Source organism: Ipomoea nil, unplaced genomic scaffold (assembly GCF_001879475.1).
Source record: "Ipomoea nil cultivar Tokyo-kokei standard unplaced genomic scaffold, Asagao_1.1 scaffold1074, whole genome shotgun sequence".
Taxonomy (NCBI): domain Eukaryota; kingdom Viridiplantae; phylum Streptophyta; class Magnoliopsida; order Solanales; family Convolvulaceae; genus Ipomoea; species Ipomoea nil.
Genome location: NW_017617502.1, coordinates 3702937 through 3724947, shown reverse-complemented (window position 1 = coordinate 3724947; position 22011 = coordinate 3702937). Strand labels below are relative to the sequence as shown.

General features: G+C 35.1%; 3 protein-coding genes across 4 annotated transcripts; all 3 read right to left on the bottom strand.

Moving 5' to 3' along the window:
- Positions 1-1349: 1349 nt before the first annotated feature.
- Positions 1350-4474, bottom strand: LOC109182643 (protein FAR1-RELATED SEQUENCE 5-like). Its single transcript, XM_019332793.1, has 3 exons — positions 4405-4474; positions 3004-3817; positions 1350-2766 (listed from the first exon to the last, which is right to left on the bottom strand). Exons 1-3 carry the CDS (start codon positions 4430-4432, stop codon positions 1350-1352), a joined length of 2259 nt encoding a protein of 752 aa, XP_019188338.1. The 5' UTR covers positions 4433-4474.
- A 2224-nt stretch (positions 4475-6698) lies between these two features.
- LOC109182642 (polygalacturonase-like) lies at positions 6699-8240 on the bottom strand. The gene is made up of 4 exons (XM_019332792.1): positions 7791-8240; positions 7405-7694; positions 7065-7293; positions 6699-6920 (listed from the first exon to the last, which is right to left on the bottom strand). The coding sequence occupies exons 1-4, from the start codon at positions 8238-8240 to the stop codon at positions 6699-6701; spliced, it is 1191 nt and encodes a 396-aa protein (XP_019188337.1).
- Positions 8241-13961: 5721 nt separating this feature from the next.
- LOC109182542 (exosome complex component RRP41 homolog) lies at positions 13962-18492 on the bottom strand. 2 transcript variants are annotated; one of them, XM_019332683.1, is made up of 11 exons: positions 18300-18492; positions 18144-18190; positions 18002-18062; positions 17425-17463; positions 17253-17320; positions 16996-17074; positions 16872-16908; positions 16595-16711; positions 14991-15076; positions 14478-14567; positions 13962-14351 (listed from the first exon to the last, which is right to left on the bottom strand). In XM_019332683.1, exons 1-11 carry the CDS (start codon positions 18351-18353, stop codon positions 14304-14306), a joined length of 726 nt encoding a protein of 241 aa, XP_019188228.1. In that variant the 5' UTR covers positions 18354-18492; the 3' UTR covers positions 13962-14303. The 2 variants fall into 2 exon arrangements, with proteins under 2 accessions (XP_019188228.1, XP_019188229.1); XM_019332684.1 differs by lacking the exons at positions 18002-18062; positions 18144-18190; positions 18300-18492 and adding an exon at positions 17878-17900 and having other exon boundaries at positions 17425-17539.
- Between the last annotated feature and the right edge of the window lie 3519 nt (positions 18493-22011).

Genomic DNA, 22011 nt, shown 5'->3' with positions numbered 1-22011 from the left:
TACACAAACTTCGTTTGCGTTACATGAAGGAGCTTGTGAGTTCGGAGTTTAATGTGCATCGGGTGTCGAATATTTCTCGGGCGTACCAGTCGGTATCTAATCCTCTACCGTTTCTGTAGTTAGGTGTGTTATGTACGTAGTTGTGCTTGGCCTTTTGTGGTGATGTGCACTTGTTTATTGCACACTTTTTTTGGTGGGTTTTTTGAGGTGGTATTACTCTGGTTTGTGCACCCAGTGTTGGTGGACCTTTTTTGGGTTAGATTGTGGTTGTAACACGAATTTGTGGCTGGTTTAAATTAATGTTAATGCGTTGACTTTTTTGCATTACTGTGCGTTTTCTGCGTTTTGTTGTCTAATTGGTAAACGAATGTCATTTTATTTCTTTGATGTGGTGGTTGTGTTCATTTAATATCTCTCCAGTGTGCTGGTTTTTTCCTTTTCTTTTTGTATTCTCCTATTTTATTTGTAATCAAGTGGTAAAGGGAATTATTCCGATAGCTCCATCTGTGTGCTTTTTTATCGTGTGCTGTGTGTATTGTTGTCGGTGGGTCCGTTGGATGTTTGTATCACTTTACAATATTATTTCATATGTGTACTCTAATACGGTATGTGGACCTTTTTTGGGGTTAGATTGTGCCTGTAACACGAATTTGTAGCTGCTTTAATTTATGTTAACGTGTTCACTATGCATTTCTATGCTTATTGGCTGTCTCAGGTGTGCGCATTCGCGTCATACTTATGTGCGTTTTGTTGTGTAATGGGTAATCGAATGGCAGTTTAGTTTTTGCTGTTGGGGTTGTGTGCGTTTCATTCCTATCTCGTGTGCAGTGTTTTGTGTCCTTTTTTGTTTTTGTTTTTTTTTTTGTTTTTTTTTTGTTAATCAAGTGGTAGTAGGAATTATCCGGGGAGCTCCATCCGTGGGTTTTGAATCGTGGGGTGTGTGCTACAATATTATTTCATATGTGTACTCTAATACGGTTCGTTAATTGAAACTTACAACCACTGTTCAAAGGTTTAACGTGCGTGCATTCAAACACTCTGGTGTGTGTGCCCACGCTTTGTGGACCTTTTTTGGGATTGTGTGCATTTCATTCCTCTCTCGTGTGCAGCGGGGGGGTTTTTTTTCTGTTCTTTTTTTTTTGTTTTTATTTTTTTTATTTTGTAATCATGTAGTAGGTGGAATTATCCCGGGATCTCCATCCGTGTGTTTTTAATCGTGGGGTGTATTTTTTGAAAGGGTCCTTTCGCTACTTGTATCGAATTAAAAGTTTATTTCATATGAATACACTAATGCGGTTCGATAATTGGAACTTACAACCATTGTTTTGTGTTTTTCATACATAGATATTCTAACTTTCATATGGTGTGACTTTGTCTGGACATGTGCGACTGTTGTGGCCTGGAAGGTCGCATATATTGCACGTTCTTTCTTTTTTTGAGTGTCTCTTTTCGGTGGCTTTCTCTTTGTTGCTTTTTATTCTTCTCCCACTCCCTTTATTCTTTGCGACTGTGGGTGGCTTTATTTGTATGTCGCCTGGTCTGTGTGCACCTATAAGCCTTTCAAACGCCGATTTGTTGTTGCCATTCTCGTGTGTTTCCTGCATCTCCATTTCTAAATCTTTCTTAAGTTGTTGCAATGTTGCCAACATTTGATCCATTCTGTCTGGCCAACCTTTTGCTAATCCCATGCAGGTGTAGAATTCACTCCATAGTTTGTTTGCCATTTTTGTCGCTTCGTTCGTTTTGGTATTATTTGTTTTCGTTGCCCATGGCACATCATACATGGGGTGTGCACATGCGCTTCGGGTCCATCGTGTTACAATATACTTTTCTGGGATGGTGTCATATCCTTCTGCCTTCATTACCAACACAACATGCCTGCATAGTAGACCCATTCGGTTGAATTTATTGCATGCACACTCTATGTTTTTTGATGCTGGATGTTGTGTGACTTCAAACATTTTTCCACTAGTGTCCTCTATTCTGTACTTCCATATCTCCCCTTCTTTGGTTTGGTCTCTGATGTGGCATGTGAATCCCGCCTCCCATATCTCTTGTTGGATTTCATAGAATATGCTTATGGTGTAAATCTTAGCTGCGTGCTTCTCAATACTTAGAGGGGATTTTGTTTTTGGGTACGAACCCTCATTCTCAGCGATCACTTTTAATTGGTTGTGTCTTTGCTCTCCAATTGCACTGTTGTATTGCGCCATGAATTCTACCAAGCTACAGTGGGGGTTTGTAAACTTACCAAAGTAGCTGTTAGTCGATTCAGATCTAGATGTTGTCCGTAGCAATCCTCCCATGGGTATGTTGTGGAAGTACGCGGGTATCCATGATGCTCGTGCCTCGTATAGCTGCGTGAACCACCTATGCTCCTCAAGGTTGTACTGTTTCATTACTGTTTTCCATTTGCTCTCGAATTCTTCTATGGTTAAAGTGTCATCCCATACGGTACTATTTAGGTCCTTCTTGAAGTCCTCGTTATGCCACAATGTCACCCCTACCTTTTCTCCAACTTTTGTCATGATGTGCCACATGCAGAATCGGTGTCTTGTTGTTGGCATAGTTTGTGGGATAACTACCTTCAGTGCTGGGTCTTGGTCAGTAATTGTGCATCTTGGTGTGTATTCCATTGCATCTTTGAACTTTGTCAGTAGCCACTCATACGACTCTATGTCCTCTTTCGCAATTAAGCCTCCCGCGAATGTAATGCACCGCTTATGGTTGTCCACCCCTGTGAAAGGAACGAACACCAACTTGTACCTGCAATATCAATAATTTATGCGTTATTTTCTGCTTGTATAGTGTCTTTAGTCGACGTGCGTTCGGCATATTTTTTTCCTGACTGTTTATTAAGCTGCCACGCACACCGGTTACTCTTTAAATGCACACAGTTTGTATTGCTTTCAATTAAATTGGATGCGACTTCTGTGTCGTATGTCGGCTATACATACTTTAATGGTAAACACCTGATTAGGTGTAAATAGATTAGAGAATTACCTGTTTGTGCTGTATGTAGCGTCGAATGACATGACATCTCCAAAGCAGGCAAAATTTCTACGTGATTCGGCGTCTGCCCAAAATAACCTAGTAAGTTGTGCTTCTTCATCTATGTCAAAATCAAAATAGAAGTGTGGGTTGTCCTCTTTCCGTTTGAACATTTCTTCAATCACCATTTGGGCGTCCGCCTCTGCTATGTAAGCCAATATGTCCCTTCTGAAATTGCAGAAGTCGATGCATGTTGCCCCAACTTCTGTAAAACTCCCTACCATCTCTTTGAACAGTCTGAACGCTTTGGTGGGGCCGATGTTTGCCTTTGCACAGTTTGCCAAAAACGTCTTGTGTCCGATGTCGAGTTGCCTATTTATTTTTAAAAATGTTCTCCCCTCTTCCGAGCATAAACAGTGTGTATGTCGCAGCTCGATTGTATGGACTTTGTATCCTCCACTTTTACACTTTGACATCCCCATACGTGCCTTACACCCTACCCTGTTTGACACTCTTCTACGCCTCTTTCGTTGGTTTGGGTTATTGGGGGTTTCTTTCGTTTCGGCTTTGTATCCTTCCCGTGAGCACATGATGTACTTAATTGCCACTTGTCCTGCTCGGTTTTGTCGCTTTGTGTCGTGCCTTACATCAAATCCGACCTCCTTCGCGTATTTAATGTAGAAATCAATCCCAGCCTCTACTGTTTCGAATTGTTGTCCTTCGTATGGTGTTTTTTCATTATCGGTTGCCGGTGTCCAAAATTTAGCACCATCTGCGCCAATTTCCATTGCACATTGTTGCACTTTGTTTGCGCAGTGGTCTTCACCTGGTGATCATTCCAATAAACTACATTAGTGTCTTGGGTTAATAATATAATTCCAGTTGTGTTCTACAATTAGGATAGGGTTGGGGGTTGTTTCTCGCGCCTGTGCAGCGGCCTACATAGGTGCGTGCATAGTTCCCCCATTTGGTGGTCTTGGTGTTAAAAATCATGTTTAATTTCTCCCAATTGGTGCACAGCTAGAGTCGTTCATATTCATACGCTAGGGGGGGGGGGTGTTCCTGTTACGGTCTCTCTGAAACCATGTGCATCTCTACTGTTTGGCCTGTATTCAGTGGTGCATGCAATGGGCGACCTATTATGACTCATTCCAGACCTTGTGGTATTAAGGTTCGTGTGCATTCCACGTTGGAATGTGTGCGTCCTGTCATACGGTAAACGTATCCTTGGACTCATTGGGTTTCCTTACAGGATTGGGGGTTTTCCAATGGGTGTAACCGCGTACATGATATCCAATTCAATGTCTACCAATTCTACCAACAATTATATTCAGGGGTGTCTGGTCTCTATTAATCGTGTGTAATGCACTAGGTATTACGTTTATAGTATTACAATGAAGGTGAGATCATTACCTGGTAACCATGGCGGCGTATACTCCATGCTCCGGTTGTCGTAGCTGTCTGGCGAGGTCGGCAATGGCGTGGGGGGGAGGGGGGGGGGGTGGTGTGGTTCGAATGAGTTGATTTGGTTGAATTATAGTGCAATTAGTATCCTTTAAATTAGGTAGATAACATTACAGTTACAATCATACCTTAATTAGCATTCTACACAATTCTCTTTAATGCCCTTTTGCTTAATTATTACGATCCAGCACATGTACAATTACAATCCAATCTTGGCCATTAATCTAATATAATCCTATGGTTCAAATTAGTCCGTATGTTTGTATTATAAGGGGGTTTTCATGTGAATGGCTCCCTATATATATATATATATATATATATATATATATATATATATATATATATATATATATATATATATATATATATAATACGGTACTAGGTTTTTTTCTCATTGTACTAAGTCTATTATATTTTCCCCCAACTCATATTCTTTTCATTGTACCGTTCCTTTGAAAACGAAAACTTAAAATCGTAACCGTCACTCAAATCCACGAGACCGGCCACCATTGCCACCGATGGCCGTCATTGTCACATAGCCCTTCTTCTCTCACTATCAATAGTTGTCATCGATTTCCATCTTACAGTCTCCCAAAACTAGCCTCTAACCAGTCAACCCTCATCGTCGCTCACCACCACTAGCTACAACTTGCTCAATCGCATTCCTTTTATTTTATCTCTAATTTCTTTAATTTAATTTCTATTTTGAATTTTTGGGATGATTGTGATATTATTGTGATTTGTTAGCATTTTTTTTTTTTGAATTATTGTTTAATGTTGTTTTTTTTAAAAATTATTGTAAATTTTATAAATTAGTTTATATATTTTTTAATTATATTATTGTTGTTTGTTGTGAGTTTTGTAACTTTTGTTAATTATTTTGATTTATTTCAAGTTCATTTTTAATTTGTAGAATTATTTTGTGAATTTTAACAATTATTTTGATTTCTTTCGAATAATTGGTAATATTTGTTTTTTTTTTGAAATATTTTCATTTTTATACTTTATTGTGAATTACTGTGATTATAAGAAAATTTGAGATTTTTAGAATTATTAATTATGAATTAAGGTTAATTTATTTTAAGGTTATAGATGTATTGTGGTGAACTATTGCTACTTTTAGAGAATTATTAAATATTTAGAAATTATTTTGAATTTTTATATTTTATTGTGCATTTTGTTTGGGGAATTATTGTGGATTAGGGTTATTCATTTTAAGGTAATAAGTAATTTAATAGAGAAATTTTGTAAATTATGGTGAATTATATTGACATATGATGGATAAATGTTGAGTGAATGTGTCTCATATTAGTAATGAATTATTGTGGATTAGGGTTATTCATTTTAAGGTAATAAGTAATTTAATAGAGAAATTTTGTAAATTATGGTGAATTATATTGACATATGATGGATAAATGTTGAGTGAATGTGTCTCAGATTAGTAATGAATATAAAGAAAGTGTTAAATAGTATTTACTATTTAGAATTTGTAAAGAAAAGCAAAACATTTTGATAACCATAGGGCGTTTCTTTGTCCTTGTAAATAGTGTCGTAATAGTACAATATCGGGTATAAATTATTTAATCTATAAATTGTTTATTCCAAATTACATAAAATAAATATGATATGGCAAATGTGAAGTGTCTTGTGCATTTAATATCTGTACTGGCAATGAAGGTATGAAAATCAGTACTCGGCTCATCAATTAAATGAAATGTTTAATGAAAAAAAAAGACTACGAAAATAGGGAAGTACAATAGCACGCAGTAGTCTCATGATCAATTAATTATAAAAAGATACTGAATTGCAAAAGTAGGGGATGAATAGATAAAATATCAATTATTTTACATTTCAATTACAAGCAATAAGGAAGACAATAATCATATTACTCTCTAAAAATATAGTAAATGATCTTGTGATTTAGTAGCACGTAATGAAGCGATATTGACTGTATATAGCCCTAACACTACCATTAAATGTGCATATATTGTAATGTGACATGAAAGGCAAAAAAAAAAAAAAAAAAAAAAAAAAAAAAAAAGTATTGGTTCCAAATTTAATTTAACAATTAATTGGAAAGACAAATGTATATATAGTATTATTGTGAGTATGGTATACATTTTTGTACGTAGTAAAGCCAAATGAGGTTAAAACAGACGCAAACATACATCTTATATTAATTATTACTTCGTCAATTCAATCATCTGAAATTTAAAGCTAGCATGTATATTTTGATCCAACGCTTAGAGGCAGCTTGCCGGCGTAATAACTAAACCGAAAGATGTCCCTTCGGCGTTAGAGCAAAAGGCTTGAGTCGGGTGATTTTTGTACGTCAAGTTTACATCGTCCAACGTTATGCCACGGCACGGTTCTGTTTTGCTGCAGTCGAACGTCATCGCCACTTCCGTCGCTGATGTACCATGTATGTCTTTATACTTTATGTTGCTTATCTTCACGCCCGACCCCTGTCATAATTAATCATATATAAACACATGCTTAATTAGCATCGGAACGTCATTTTCTATTTTTTAAAAATGTTTTTAAGGTAGTTTTAAGGATAGATGGTGGTGGAATAAGCTAGCTAGCTAAGGATGCATGATTAATCGTACCTGATGAGGACAACTTTGGTGGTTAGGACAATAATTTTGGTCGATGATGATGAGGTGTTTAACGTTAGACATGACTGCGTGTTGAAAAATAACATTTTTCACAAACCCATTGCTTGGCCTTGCCCACGTTTTGATCCTCAACCCATTTTGAGTATCGGTAAAAGTAGTAGTTTTAACCGTCACATTTTGTACTCCACCCTCCTGATCTTTCCAACCTAAACTCCCAATGCTGCACAAAAACATATATATATATATAACAAAGATTCCTTAATTAAGATTATTCATTTGTAAAGCAATGGAATCAAAATTTTTGTTTAATAATGTTTTCAATTTGGCCGACCTGATTCCGTGGCCGGGGCCGCACGCGATGTTTTCAATCCACAAGTTGGAGTTCCCGGGGCCGATAGAGATACAGTCGTCGCCGGTGCCAATGTGGGAATTCAAGATTGTTACACCTCTCGACAACTGGACGTGGATTCCGTCGGTGTTGGGGCTGTTTCCGGCCGCCGAGATCTTCACTCCTTGTAACTTGGCGTTATAGCAGCTTTCAATGCGAATGTGAAACTTCTGACTATTTTGTGAAGTTAGTCCGTCGATAACAACATTATTTGAGTTGTAAAACGCCAGTGTCTGTACATAAATACATATGTATTTACCAAAAGTTAGAAAAAAAAATTAAAACCAAACCTAAAATAGTATAAATCATTACATATATTGTGTACGTACCCCAGCTCCATCAGGGCAACTCTTGCCGGAGTGTTTGCAGGACCAAAGAGCAGCGCCGTTGGCATCTAGGGTTCCGCCGACAATGGAAACTCCGGTCACTCTTACAAATTTGATCCAATTATCAGCCTTTCCAATCACATTGTAGTCAGATGGGGCCACAATCGTTCCATCTATTTGAAACCTTATGGCCTTGCTCTTGCATGTTTGGCCCCCAAATGTGGTCGCACTGCCAAGCAGGAACCGTCCCGACGGGACGTAAACGGTGGCCGGGGAAGTGGAGGCACAGGCCGCCGCCCATGCGCCCAAAAAGGCCTTGCTGGAGTCACTATTACCATCAGCTTTTGCTCCATAGCTTTGAACATTGTAATTAGCATTGGCTGCTAGTGTACATGTTACATACAAAAAGGTGATGAAGACAATAAGTGAGAAACAATGTTTGCACACAGCCATGATATGTTTGTATGTATATGAGGTTGGGTTGTATGTATTGTAGAGAGATAGAGAGAGAGAGAGCCGTGATGAGAAGTTGAAGAAGAGAAGAGGGTATTTATAGAACCATGCATGCATGCATGCAAATATTCTGTATTCTAGATACATTAAAATTTATTTTCCCTCTCCTTATATTAGTAGGAATATTACAATTTATCATTTCTATCCTTTCAAGGATACAAATTTATTTTCCCTCTTCTATATTTATCATTCCTATCCTGACTGGGATTCTTTGTATCCATATAAATAATCAATTTCAGAATGCTCAATAACAATTTACTCTTCCAGAATTACTATTCTCCTCAGATTTATTGTTCTCATGAGCATGTGTGTACGACTTTTTTTTTTTAGAGTGTCTAGCTTAAATACGTCAACTATATTTTCCTTAAACCATGCTAAATTCAAAACATATTGTATTGTCAAATGTAGAAAATATCACCTTAACTAAACTAAATTGCATGTGTATTGTCTTTCTTTTTGCTTACTGACCTTTTCAAATTAATCTGGTTGTTCTTCTCAAACATTCCCTGCAGTCTTGATTATATATGTAGTTGTTTGCGTTTCAAAATGAAATTATTGAAAATCATTGAGGTTTGGATATTGAGCATGTTACTAGCACCCTATGCATGCTTCATGCCATGCCATTGCCTAATTCTTATGGAAAAAACCAAAAGGGGCAATGTGGGCAGAAATGCTAACAGTTGTATATATATACGCAACACAAAGTCAACAGGCAATGAAATTAATTAAGCTAGTTACAATAACGTTACGTTACCAAATGTCTTGTATTTGATTGGTTGTTATCTCTCACCCGGAGAGCCAACAAGATAGTGAAAAAAGTAAATCACAGTAACTCAACGGCCTCTTAAGTGAGGGGACCACTGCATGGTGTTCATAATGCGCTCACCACATTAGATGTAACTCATACATTGCAGCTGTCAAGTCTCGATCTTAATTATCCAAGTAAAAATTGAGCTGTCCGTGGAACAACAACTTTGATTTCTTCAATTGTTGAATAATATAGCCTTGAATTAGGCAAAATCACATTGAGGAAAAATATAAAATCAACCAAGCTAAGAGCTAAAAATAATAGCACATGAATTAAGTAAGGTAGTAGCTTAGGTCAAAACTCAAAAGTTTGATTCACTTATCAACCATGCTGGCTTTCACATTTGCATTGAGCATCGAATTCCAAGATGGCAAGTCCGGTTGAGGAATTTCGTCGAACGGCTGTTGGGCAAAGCCTAAGTGGCCGCAAGACGAGTACATATTGACAAGGGATGTCTGTACAAACAGGTTGTCCGATAATCCGAGCTGGATAATGAGTGAGTGAATGATTGGAGGAGGAAAGGTAATAGATCGAGTTGGACGCCATGCGGAGGAAGATGGAGAGCGGGGTGACGGAGGGATTTGTTGGTTGGACATGGGCATTGGGCACGAATTAGAGTATTCCAGACGAAGGATTCAAGCGTTGGATAGCAGAGATTGAGAATGGGGTGCGTTACCGATATCGCCCTGCCACCGCTTAATACTTGCATAAGAAAATAGCTGATATTAGAGCAGGGACTAGTATTTTTCATGCTTGATGCGTAAAAAATATGTGCCCAATAATAATAATTTATATTAAAATTTTAAATTAATTTAGATTTTACATATTTAAATTATTGTAAATAATAATAATAATAATGTAAAATATTTTTATAAACTTGATATTTATATTTTAGGAAATAATTAACATATAAGTATATTATTATTATTATTACTAGTATTTGTCCCGTGCGATGCACGAAAAATATGTTATAAAAATATACTCTATATAAGATTTATTCTTTTTTTTTTTTTTGAATGCTACTGACTCTATATAAGATTTATTCATATATATAATTTTTGTTATTTAATAATTATCACCCGTGCGATGCACGAGGAAAAAATTATGTTATTATAAATATTAATAAAAAAATAGAAAAAATAAAAATATTTTAAATTATTTAATATAATAATATTTTTGAGCTTCCATTGGTCAAGTATTTATTATTTTTATAGAATACAAAATTACAATTAAAATTAAAATTAAAATTTTGTATGGTTAATATAATTTCTAATTATGTACATATTCAAATAAACTTATAGAGAGAATTTACATAACTACATTGATTTATTCTTAATTGTATTTCATCTACTATATATATATATATATATATATATATATATATATATATATATATATATATATATATTATATATATATACTAATATATATACTAATAAGAGCCCAAGAGAGTTAGGTCTATAATGGGTATAAAAAATGGCGGTCACATATCTTAATCAAATGAATGGCTCAGATTAATTAAAAGATTGATCAGATTTAAATTTTACACTAAAATTTCCTAAAATACCCACACACCGTTACTAATTCCGTTAAAATTTTAAGAATTGCCGTTAGTTCACCGTTAACTTACTCATTGATTTCAATAAAAAAAGGTTTTAGGTTCGAACCTCATCCCAATCAAAGTTGGCATAATTAGTACTCTATTTTACTCTTATTAAATTATATAAATAATAATTTAGTAGTTACAACAAAAAATAATGCATATACATTTCTTAATTTATTAATTATCAATAAATTAATTAAAAGAAATATTTGCATTAGTTATATTGTCTTTATTTTTTCAAATGTAAAATTTTTTACATTCAAATTCATCAATTGATTATATTCACTACATTATCTATTATCTTTTTGTGCACTATTTTTCTAATTAAATATCAAAGTTATAATACAAAACAATGCTATATATTTATTTACCAAGTATTTTATTAATACCATGAAAAAATTAAAAATATATAATTAATAAAGCCAACCATATTAACTACTTGAGAGATTTTGTGACAACGAGAGTATTCAAATCACACAACAAATTGAAGTGAGAACTACCTCGCAATGTCCTTGTTTGACAATCAGCAGTTAGCGGTTAGCGTTAGCGGATTATACTAGCGGATTTGACCAGCGAATTTATTTAATTATTAACATTGGGTAGAAAAAATGACCGCCAAATTATTAAATCAAATGAATGGTTCATATTGTTCAGGTTTTAGTTTTTTCTTTTAAGATTTTCTAATTTATCCTTAATTATATGATTATCCATTTAACTTTTCCCTTAATTCACCGTTAGTCTAATTCTAATATTAAAGTCTAATATAGAATTATAACTACACCATTAATCTAATTCTAATATTAAAGTCTTAATAGAACTTAACCACAAATCCTAATGTCGGAATCTCAAACAATATTAGTATATATTTAATATTTTATGTCCTAATTTTTATTTATTCTCTCTTATGTCCCGTATTTGGTTTCAACCATACCTATACAATTATTTTATTGACAATTATAATCAATCTTGACTATATTATCTTGCATTTGTAAACTTAGAATTACCAATTTAACCCGCACGGGCTTAGCTCAATGGTTTAGTGGGTAGTATTTGGGAGAAGAGACGAAGGTTTGAACCTCGGCAGCGGCAGTGCGGGAATTATGTCCAAAGTGGGCAAATCCCTTGTGCGTATCGATCAGCATTTGGCCCTGTCTGCTGAACCATTGAGTCATCGTGATTTACAACTTCCCACAATGCTCTGTCGGGTCGGAGTGTGGGGGGTCCTTGGGGTTGGGGACTCAATCTTTGGGAGAAGAATTACCTATTTAAATACGCATATTCAACCTTCAATAATCTATGCATGAACAATTTCAATATAGTCCTGCCTTAATATACTTTAAAGTACTTATTTAAAAAAAAAAAAAAAAAAAAGCATTGGGCATTATCCCAGTCGCGCAATGCGCGTAAAAAACTAGTCTATATCATAATTTTCATAATACGAATAATAACTAATATAATTACATTTAGAAAGTAAATTTCAAATTTTGTATGAGTAAATTTAAACTCTAATTGAACACATTTTTTTATATGATTATATAATATATTCTTTATGCACATGTCATTCCATAAACCCAAATGTCATTCTATAAGTCAAAGTCCACTTTTTTGTGGAGATAATTCAAATGTATTTTTTTTTCTTTTAAAAGTCTTAAGTTTAGAAATCCAGAAAAATATTAAAGACCCATACGATATATACATTTATATATATATTTAAATTTTTATTTATGGCTCAAATGATTTTTATTTTTTTTTTATTCTGAAGTTCAATAATTGACCCACGGCCCGCAACATTTGCTTTCTTCATCCCTTCTCGCTTCTGCCATTTCTTTGAAGCATTTGATAGAGAGAAAATTTATATGTAGAGGCTTGCATTAATTGTACTGTTTCAGATATCGAATAGGCTTTCATCGAAAATTTAATTAATATTGTAATCCCAAGAAGCACCATATATAACAAAAGCATATCAAATAAACTTTCATTGTAAAGCCAGAGATTTAATTGATATTGCATCGTTTCATATTTTCTATTAATTGGGAATCGGAATCCATAATCCTAATATCATAACATATAACAGGGCGTTTGGTTGGAGGGATTTTAAATTCCCTTCCCACTTAATTCCCACCTAATTCCAAAGGCCATTAAATTCCATAGTTTGGTTGGAGGGAATTGCAATTCCCCCATTTTCATGGAATTAAAATCCCATGTCTCCCCCTGGTATTTTAATTCCTGGGAAAAAAAGATAGTAATGAGTCAACATTACCCCTTTCAATTCCCATGTATACCAAACATTGGAATTGAAATTCCCAGTAATTCTATTCCTGTCAACCAAACACTGGAATTTAAATTCCCACTTTATTCCCAGTAATTCAACTCCCATGGAATTACAATTCCTTTCCCACATAATCCCCCCCTCCAACCAAACGCCCTGTAATAACTCCATTAATTCAATAAATGTAATCCTTTGTTATGGGTGAGAAAAAAATAGCTATTTTATTTTTCAAATGTTGTGCTTTTTTATTATTATTTTTTTTATAGTAAAGGATGTTGTGACTATTTTATATTTATAGCTAGTAATAATAATAATGTTGGTAATTATAATTGTAACATTAATCTTAACTATATGGTTTGGGAAGTAACATTAATTACTTCCCAACCATATAGCTTTATTATAGTTTAGATTAGATTATTATTTAAAAAGATAAGAAAATATATGGTGGATGGATGTGCATAATAACAATAGTGGAAAAGATAATAGAAATTATAACGGTAGGGGTATGTTTGTCCAAAATATTGTAAAGTACAACCTTTATAACATAGTGTATAAAAAACTTAACGGAAAAACTGGACATAATTGAAGGGTATAACTTTCATTCACACTTATTATGTTTTTAGATTAAAAAAAATTCCCTTACCCGGGTCATTAGACAAAATAGCTAGTAGTCAGTCAAAGAGGTCCTTAAAAAAAAGAGTTAATTCGATCGGATGTCCCTTGTCTTTGGTGGCCAGGTTATCATTTTTTTTATTTAACATCCTAGACTATTATTTTTTGGACATTTTTAATCATTTTCATGACTTTTCATATTTTTAGTAAGAGCATTTTTGTCTTTTCATAATTTTTTTTTTAATTTTTTCAATTTCAACTAGTTTAATTGGTTTAGAACTTTAAGTAACCTCTGATTTTTAATAACCATATTTTTCAACCAGTTTGAGTAAAAAAAAAAAAAAAAAGTGCTCAATTCAGAAGACAGAGTAAAGGAAGAATTTTCCAGTCCAAATTTTAGTTGATAATGTTACAACTTGGCAGACTTTGAGGTTGTTTTTTGTCTCCAGAGTGCCAAGATAGGAGCTGTATTGGAAACAAAACATTCTAAAACCTTCACTCAAGAAAAGCAATGACAGCAAGAATTTGTATTCATTTGGTATCTCTTTGTTGAGAGCACTAATGAATCAGAATGATGAATCCACAACTCATTGCCGGAATATCAAGCTTTCTATCCTCCAAGATTTGGTTGGTATTCAGATTTCTTCTGACCAGTTTTGCCCACCATCCTGTCCTGATTTGGTTGGGATTCAGCTCAATCAATCAGTAAATCTATAGGCCTCGCCGGCATTCCAATTGCTTGGTGTTTTCTAATAATATCTACCAAAAAAAAAAAAAGAAGCAAATCTTGAAATACCCAAAAGAATATGCTACATGGAAAATGGAGAAACTGGATTATCAATTATAAACTACAAATTTGGATGAACAAAATTTTGCCACCCTTACCTCGCGAATATAGTTTGCCACTGCTTTGCAGCCCTCTATTGCCAGTTGCATAACATTTTCAAAAGTATCCAATGATAATTTAGCATCCATCTGCACCAAACATAATTAATTGCTATTATAAAACGCCAAAAGAGTAAAATCCATCTATCCTCTTTTATGTAATCAGAGAAAATAAGCACCATGACTTTGGGATTACAAAATATGCGATTTAGCGTCTTCATATTTAAAAGATAGCAACATACATTACATAACAGTATGCATTGTTTTTTTTTCTCTCTTTTGGAATTTGCAAAATAAATTATGTATAGGTTAAAAACACCGGTAACCAAGTATTACTTCGAGTTAATTTGATGTCCTTGACATAAAAAGCCCTAGGAAAATGGGAGTATATTATAGACACTAGAACATCCAGAATCACAATAATGCAAATAGGCTAAGAAAGCACAACATAAGACCGACATGATGAACTGAATGTATACATTTCACAATTGACATGTTTGTATAGTAAATAACCTGCAGAAGGGTAACTTTATCCAGCTTAGGTAGAAACCCAACAGTGACATCAGGGCCACCAGCACTGTCTTCTACATAGTTTAGATCTGTTCATTTAGAAGTTTCATTATCAAACTATTAGTTCGATGATATCAGAATGCCAGTCAACTCAAAAACACACACTAAAAAATAATTAACAAAAGGGAAAATAAGTAAAAAAAAAAAAAAGAGAGAAAGAGAGATGGAAAAATGAAAAGGAAAAGAAAATGAAAAGAAAAAAGAAAATGGATTTGAGAAAATGAGAAACGATTGAAAAGAAATAGAGTGAAAAGAATTGGAGTGTAAAAGAATTGGAGGGAAAGAAAATGAGAGTTGGAAAGGAAAAGAAAGAGTGGATGGGAGCTCAAAATAGTGAGTGTGTGAGGTTCTTGGGAGGCCGTGAGGCCCTGCTTGCAGCGCTGAGTCTCAACGTAAGGTGCTGGCGGTACAACAGGGCACCCTAGTCCGGGCTGAACGGTGTGCCGGGCAGGATTTTCAAATCCGTTGACCTGGTCAGGCTTGCTGCTGGCCAATAGTAGCTGAGTTCCTTTTGGACTCCGGGGGGGACGAGCTATGGTTTATTTTTTGTTCGCGTCAGCCTGTTATAACCTTAAACACTCACCCGAGGTAGAATTAAGTTGGGTCATGGGAACGGGATGCTTGGTTGTTCTATCTTGTTTCTATTTTTGCAGGTGCTGTTTCTTTGGCCTCGGAGGCATGAACTGGTCCTGGGCTGTTTTGGTTTCGCCTTTGCAGGCATCTTTGGGAAAGACCAGGTCTCAACGCCGATGCAAGCGGTAAAAATTGCATCGTAGCCCGGGCTGAACGGTGGCCGGGTAGGTGTTTTTCAAATCCGTTGGCGGTAGTCCAGGCTTGCTGCTGGCCCATAGTAGCTAATCCCGTTAGGGTTGGTTCTGGTTCGTGCTGGTGCTGATCGGGGGTTCTGCTATTGGCTGCCTTGCGCTGCGTTGATCGATTTTGGCCTGGGATCTACCTTGTACCTTTGTCTTAGGCCTGCGTGCCACTAAGCTTTGTATCTTGACTTAGGCCTGCGTGCCACTGTTAGCTGTATATCTTGACTTAGACCAGCGTGCTATTCTGTTGTATGGCAGGTCTGGTTCTACAGGGCAGCCAATGGCGCCCCGGGAGGTGTTACAATTGTGGTGCAGCCCGGCTAGGCGGCATTATGGTGTGTAGTCGCTGTAGTGCAACTGGCTGGGAGGGGCCATGTTTGTCACACGCGAGGCGTCTATCCTCGCTATTTGAGCTTTGGTACTACATGATGGGCTGTGAGGCATGCGCGTATTTGGAGCAGCTTCTCAGTCTATTTATTTGGTTAATCATATTCCTGCCTACGTTTAGTTAGTGATAGCTAGAATAGGACTTGGGGCATGCATACTAGAGCTCCGGGGGCCTCTTTATGTAATCTTGTTTTATTCTACTTTACATTTCTTAGTTTAGTTTTAGGGTTTAGGCCATGTGGGGCCTAAGCCCTCTGTATTGGCTTCGGCCATTTTATTAATAAATTTTTTTTGAAAAAAAAAAAAAAAAAAAAAAAATTAACAAAAAATGTTCAATTGGTTTACCAAGAAGAGGGGTACTATTTAGGTACCCAGCACTGCAGGAAGTAACAATATCACGCATAGGAATCCCTGCATCAGCAAGTGCCAACGTGGCAGCATTTATGCACGCTGATCTTGTTCCTACAAATAATTAGAGCTCAAGAAAACATATTAATTATAGAAGAAAAACTAAATGCCTTCATATGAATTGCATTCAACAATTGAAGATTTAAATTTTGAAAACAATGGTCAATTTAAAATACTGCACAAACATTTTTACAGAAGACTAATAAAATCATACCTCCATCAGCTTGGATAACTTGGACGAAAATGTCAATCTGTGAATACAAAATAATATAAACTCAAAATATGGTACACTACTATCAGATTCTGTTGGGTCTATTACATAGCTAAAACACTAGAACCTGAGAACGAGGCATTAGATGCGTCAAAATGCAAGCTTCCATTGTTTGACGAATAACTAGTGATATCTCAGTGGATCTCCTGCACAACATAAAAAAACAATTGTCCAGATACAAATTGACCTATAGAGTTGTGCAGACAATGTGTATAAATGTATAATTGTAAGTTGAGGCAAAATCAAATACTACAAGATTCTTTTAAGTCATGATACTGGAATGAAAATAACGGCACGGGATAATAAAGGCAAAACGTCAATCACCTGTCACCCTTTGGTTTCCTCATCCGATCACCTGTACTAAAGTTTGCCATGCTATACTCACAGCGAACCTAAACGATTTTTTTAAGAATAACCATCACATCATCACGGGAACAAAGAAAAACATGAATATAAACATCTCAGTGAGTCAGTGCTCATAGTAGAAGTTAAGTACCAGAGCTTGGTCATTGATTAGTTGGCTCCTATTTTGAACCTGAATGACATAATCAATGCAGATGTCAAAATTAGCTGCAGTTATTATTGGCACTATAGAGCACATTTTATGTAGATAGACGTGGCCCTGTTTGGTAAAAAAAATTGGCCTATAGGCCAATTTTGGCTTATTTGACCACTATTAATTATTTGATTTAGTTAAAATATCAATATAAATGTTTGGTTAATTAACTTTTTGCAACTCCAAAAGGCTAAAATTCAAAAAGCTACTCCAAGCAACTTTTTCAATTAGCTTTTTTAGAAAAGAAATTATACCAAACAGCTATTAGCTAACAGCTAAGTTAGCTAACACTTTTCTACAATCAGCTAATGTTATCAACACTTCATACCCTCTAATTAACACAATCAGCTAACAACTAACAGCTAAGCTAACAGCCATTTTACCAAACAGGACCAAGACATTCTAGACTTAATCAAGACCCATTTATCAGAAAGAAAGAGATATATAATGAAGTTTTAATTTGGAGAAGAAACAATTGATTTGGGTGTAATAAGTAGCAAAAGAAAGAGCAATTTACCTCCCTAGGGCCATACACTGCAGCAATCACTTTGGTGTTACCCATTTCAAAGACAGCAGAGCTGCAGCGTTACCATAAAATTGCAATTTAGCACTTCTTAAAAACAGAAGAATAGAATACATATAGAAAGAGCGGTGCCTACCCGTCAGCTCTGGCGACTGCACCGATTTCAGCACGAAGCTGCCTCATCTGCAAACGAAACACCAAAAACATGGTTATATTTACATATAGAAACGTGTATCTTATCCAAAAAGAAAATGGGATCCTTTTGGCACAAGTAATAAAAGACGAGAGAAACCTCGAGGGGACGGCGACCGTCCAAGCGAAGACCTTCGGGGCTAACGTACTCCATCTCTGACAAGCAACCTCTGCTCGCCGGAGAAGAAAATCGTTCGCCGGCGACCGCTCTAAAAGACTAAAACCCTCAGTACTCAGTTGTGCTGCTCTCCCTTTTGGGCTGAACTAAAATACAAAGAAGATATTTCCAAAAAAAAAAAAAATAACAAAATACAAAGAAGATAGAAAAAAGTAGGGATGTCAATTTAGCCCGAACCCGATGGACCAACCCGATAAAAATCGAAATTGACAGGGTTATGGCCTGAATGGGCTAGCCCGATAAAACACATTAACTCGACGAGCTCGAAACCGATTACTCTGGTGGCTCGATAAGACTAACCCGAAATTAAAAGAGCTAGCCCGACAACCCGAACTATTGAAAACTATTCTTTATTATAGAAATGATGTGAAACCTAACATACATGGAATAATTATTATAATTATAAATAAATAAATAAATATATATATAATTTAAATTAAAACTTAAGTTTTCAGTTTTTTAAAATTTAAAACAACATTAATCTAATATTTTGACTAAAAATTGGTGAGGACGGGATTTTTCGTCCCGCCAAATTCTCCGCGGGAACGTAGATAGGCACTATTTTCAATTTCCCGTTGAGGACGGAGACATGGAGTATACTTCCTGATCCCGTCCCGCTCCGCCCCGTTGTCATCCCTGCTCTAAATATGGGTACTCACTTTCGGTTTCTAATTTTAGTTCACATGGTTCAACCCGCCCGATTAGCCCGACAACCCGAAGTTTAGGGTTAGGGCCAAACCGAACCCGAGAATAAAATATTAATAAATCGATTAGCCCGACAACCCGACAGGCCGGGCTAGTCCGAAACCGAGTGGGCTGGCCCAATTGACATCCCTAGAAAAAAGTGGACGCGGACTTAGGCAATTGTTATATCGTACATAGGGCACACAATACATATACATAATTGTAATATAGAATACACATAAACTCTTAATATAATACATATAGAGTTAATACCCAAAATCGTCCTCGACTATAGTGGTTTTTCTCAATTTCGTCCTAAACGACTTTGGTGACCTAATATCGTCCCAGACTTTTGTGTTTCGCTCAATTTAGTCCTCCATTTGTTATTCCGTCAAATTAGTGTTAAATAAATGGACAATTCAGTAATGTCAATATTGATCTCTCTTTACTTTCAACTTGTTAAGTGCGAAATTTCTCTTTCTTGTACGAATTACACCCAGAATTACTCCCGGACTTGCAAATCAAATTTTATATTCGCAGTTTTAGGAGTAATTCTGGGAGTAATTCGTAAAAAAAAAAAAAAAAAAAAAAAAAAAAAAAAAAAAAAGGATTTCGCAGTTCACATGTTTATGAGTAAAGAGATACCAATATTAAAATTACTGAATTGTCTATTTATTTAACACCAAATGGACAGAATAACAAATGAGGGACTAAATTGAGCAAAAACACAAAAGTCTGGGACTAAATTGAGCGAAACACAAAAGTCTGGGACGATATTAGGTCACCAAAGTCGTTTAGGACGAAATTGAGAAAAACCACTATAGTCGAGGATGATTTTGGGTATTAACTCAATACATATAATATAAACTCTTAACATAATACACATAAACTCTTAATATAATATTCATAAACTATTAACATAATATACATAAACTCTTAGGGTGCACAATGCATGATGCACCTTGGTGCATGATATAATTGATCGGACTTAGAGATGAGCAAACGGTCAATCAACCGAAAAATCCATCTGGATTTTTGATAGGCATAACCGACCAAAACCCTAATTATATCTTCATCTATGTATAACAAATGGACGTTACCTTTGAGTGTTTTTCTATCATTATTATTTTCTTGCATGCTCCTAGAAGGTAAAGAGACATGCCAGACTACTTTCCAAGGTTTGTTGAGCCCTTAATTCATCATATACTAGTCTTAGGACATTTTACTTGGTCCTATGTACATATTATTTAAACCCTTGTACCCGATTAATAATATATAATTCTTTATCTCTTTTTTGTGTATCGTACCTAATTTATGATGTGTCCGATTCTATAAAATCATAAATAAAAGTAGATATTTTGATTCATTATAAAAGTAGATATATTTTTTAAAAACTGATGTTATGTTGTAATTTATAGATAATTTGTATGCAAATTCAAGAAATTCGGTTAGATTGATTTTTTTTTTTAGATTAAAATTTAAATTTTGTAAAATATAAATGTTTCATATTAATTTGTTAAATTTTAAGCATTTAAATATAATTGATATGTATATTGGGTATATAATTGTTAGGCCAACCCCATTTGTGGATTTTTAATGATTTTTTTTTTGCTAAGATGGAAGAGAGAGGGTGAGATGGAGGAGAGAAAGTGTATGAAAGAGAAGAAATTGATTTTGCAAGAATGTTTTTTTTTTTTTTTTTTTTTTTTTGGGGGGGGGGGGGTTGGCTTGGAGAGAGAATGAAGAAAAAAGAAGCATAATTCTACGTGCGCACGGTGCGCGCCCAGATGGTGCATTGCACGCGCCATCTGGATGCGTAATTAACTACTCTGCATTGCCTAGATGGTGCACTGCACACACCGTGTACGCCGGTCAACCCAATGTTCATCTCTGTCTTCACTCTTCAATCCATCCATCCATTTCTAGAAGCTTCACTCGTTCTTCTTCTTCTCTGTGCTTTTCGTTTCGTCACTTTGATTCTCTACCATTTTAGTTCGCATAGTACACCGTTTACCACAATTCAACGATAATTATTGTCAATCCCACGAAAGTATGGTCGTATAGATTAGTTTGTCTAGAGTTTTTTCAATCCCCATTTTAGATGTGTAGATCGTAGCAGTTTCTTTCAATTTCTAGGTTGAATCTTGCGGTAAAGGTAACTTACATAGTATATCTTTCAATAAATTTTTATCTATCATACAAATCTTTTGAATTATAATATTTACGAAACCCTAATTGTTTATAATGCGGATCTATATTTTGGTTACTGCGTAAGTTCAATTCTAGTATAGATCTTCGGAAATAGTTAATGGGAAAGAACATGCAGAACATTTTTGTCTAAGAATTTCATACCGAGGTTAGTATATTTGGTATTTGTTAGTATATTTGTTGGATTCGCCATTTTAACCTCCGATTTGCTACAAAATTCCTTCAATTTCTAGCTTGAATTGTTCAGTAAAATTAACTTTCCCACTATCGTTCTCTTTTAGAATTTTACCCTAATTTTCATATCAGAATCTCTCTATTTGCAGCATGCATGTGCTTCGCAGATTGAGTATATTGTAAAGTTTGATATGAAAGGTTTCAATCATGCTGCTTAGGTATGCCCTATATGTTTATCTTAAATATTAGTTTCTCTGTTTTTGAACCATAAGACAAAGAGCTTTTTAAAAAGGCTATTTTATAAGTCAGTAAAAGTAGTATTAGTTTTACAGTACAGAAAACTTTCCTATAACAAAAACATCAACAAAATACCCCAAAGTATTTTTGTTGCTAAGCAATTACATAATATTACATATAATAATTTGAAGTACAAAATAATTTTTACAAAATACCTATGTAATGACAGTTCTACATACTAAGAAATACAGTAAATTTAAAACTTTTACTTTACAATAACCTATATTATTACTAATTTTAATAAAAGAACTGACACTTCATAACCTGCCAG

Excerpts from the sequence above, each read along its gene's own strand:
- LOC109182642 (XM_019332792.1), bottom strand. The coding sequence starts at position 8,240 with ATGGCTGTGTGCAAACATTGTTTCTCACTTATTGTCTTCATCACCTTT. Across the intron at positions 7,695-7,790 it reads GTTGCCCTGATGGAGCTGGG|ACACTGGCGTTTTACAACTC; the intron begins GTACGTACACAA and ends ATTTATGTACAG. Across the intron at positions 6,921-7,064 it reads ACCAAAGTTGTCCTCATCAG|GGGTCGGGCGTGAAGATAAG; the intron begins GTACGATTAATC and ends TAATTATGACAG.
- LOC109182542 (XM_019332683.1), bottom strand. The coding sequence starts at position 18,353 with ATGGAGTACGTTAGCCCCGAAGGTCTTCGCTTGGACGGTCGCCGTCCC. Across the intron at positions 18,063-18,143 it reads GCAGTCGCCAGAGCTGACGG|CTCTGCTGTCTTTGAAATGG; the intron begins GTAGGCACCGCT and ends GTAACGCTGCAG. Across the intron at positions 17,321-17,424 it reads TAATCAATGACCAAGCTCTG|GTTCGCTGTGAGTATAGCAT; the intron begins GTACTTAACTTC and ends AAAATCGTTTAG.
- LOC109182643 (XM_019332793.1), bottom strand. The coding sequence starts at position 4,432 with ATGGAGTATACGCCGCCATGGTTACCAG. Across the intron at positions 3,818-4,404 it reads TACGCCGCCATGGTTACCAG|GTGAAGACCACTGCGCAAAC; the intron begins GTAATGATCTCA and ends AATGATCACCAG. Across the intron at positions 2,767-3,003 it reads GCTACATACAGCACAAACAG|GTACAAGTTGGTGTTCGTTC; the intron begins GTAATTCTCTAA and ends TTGATATTGCAG.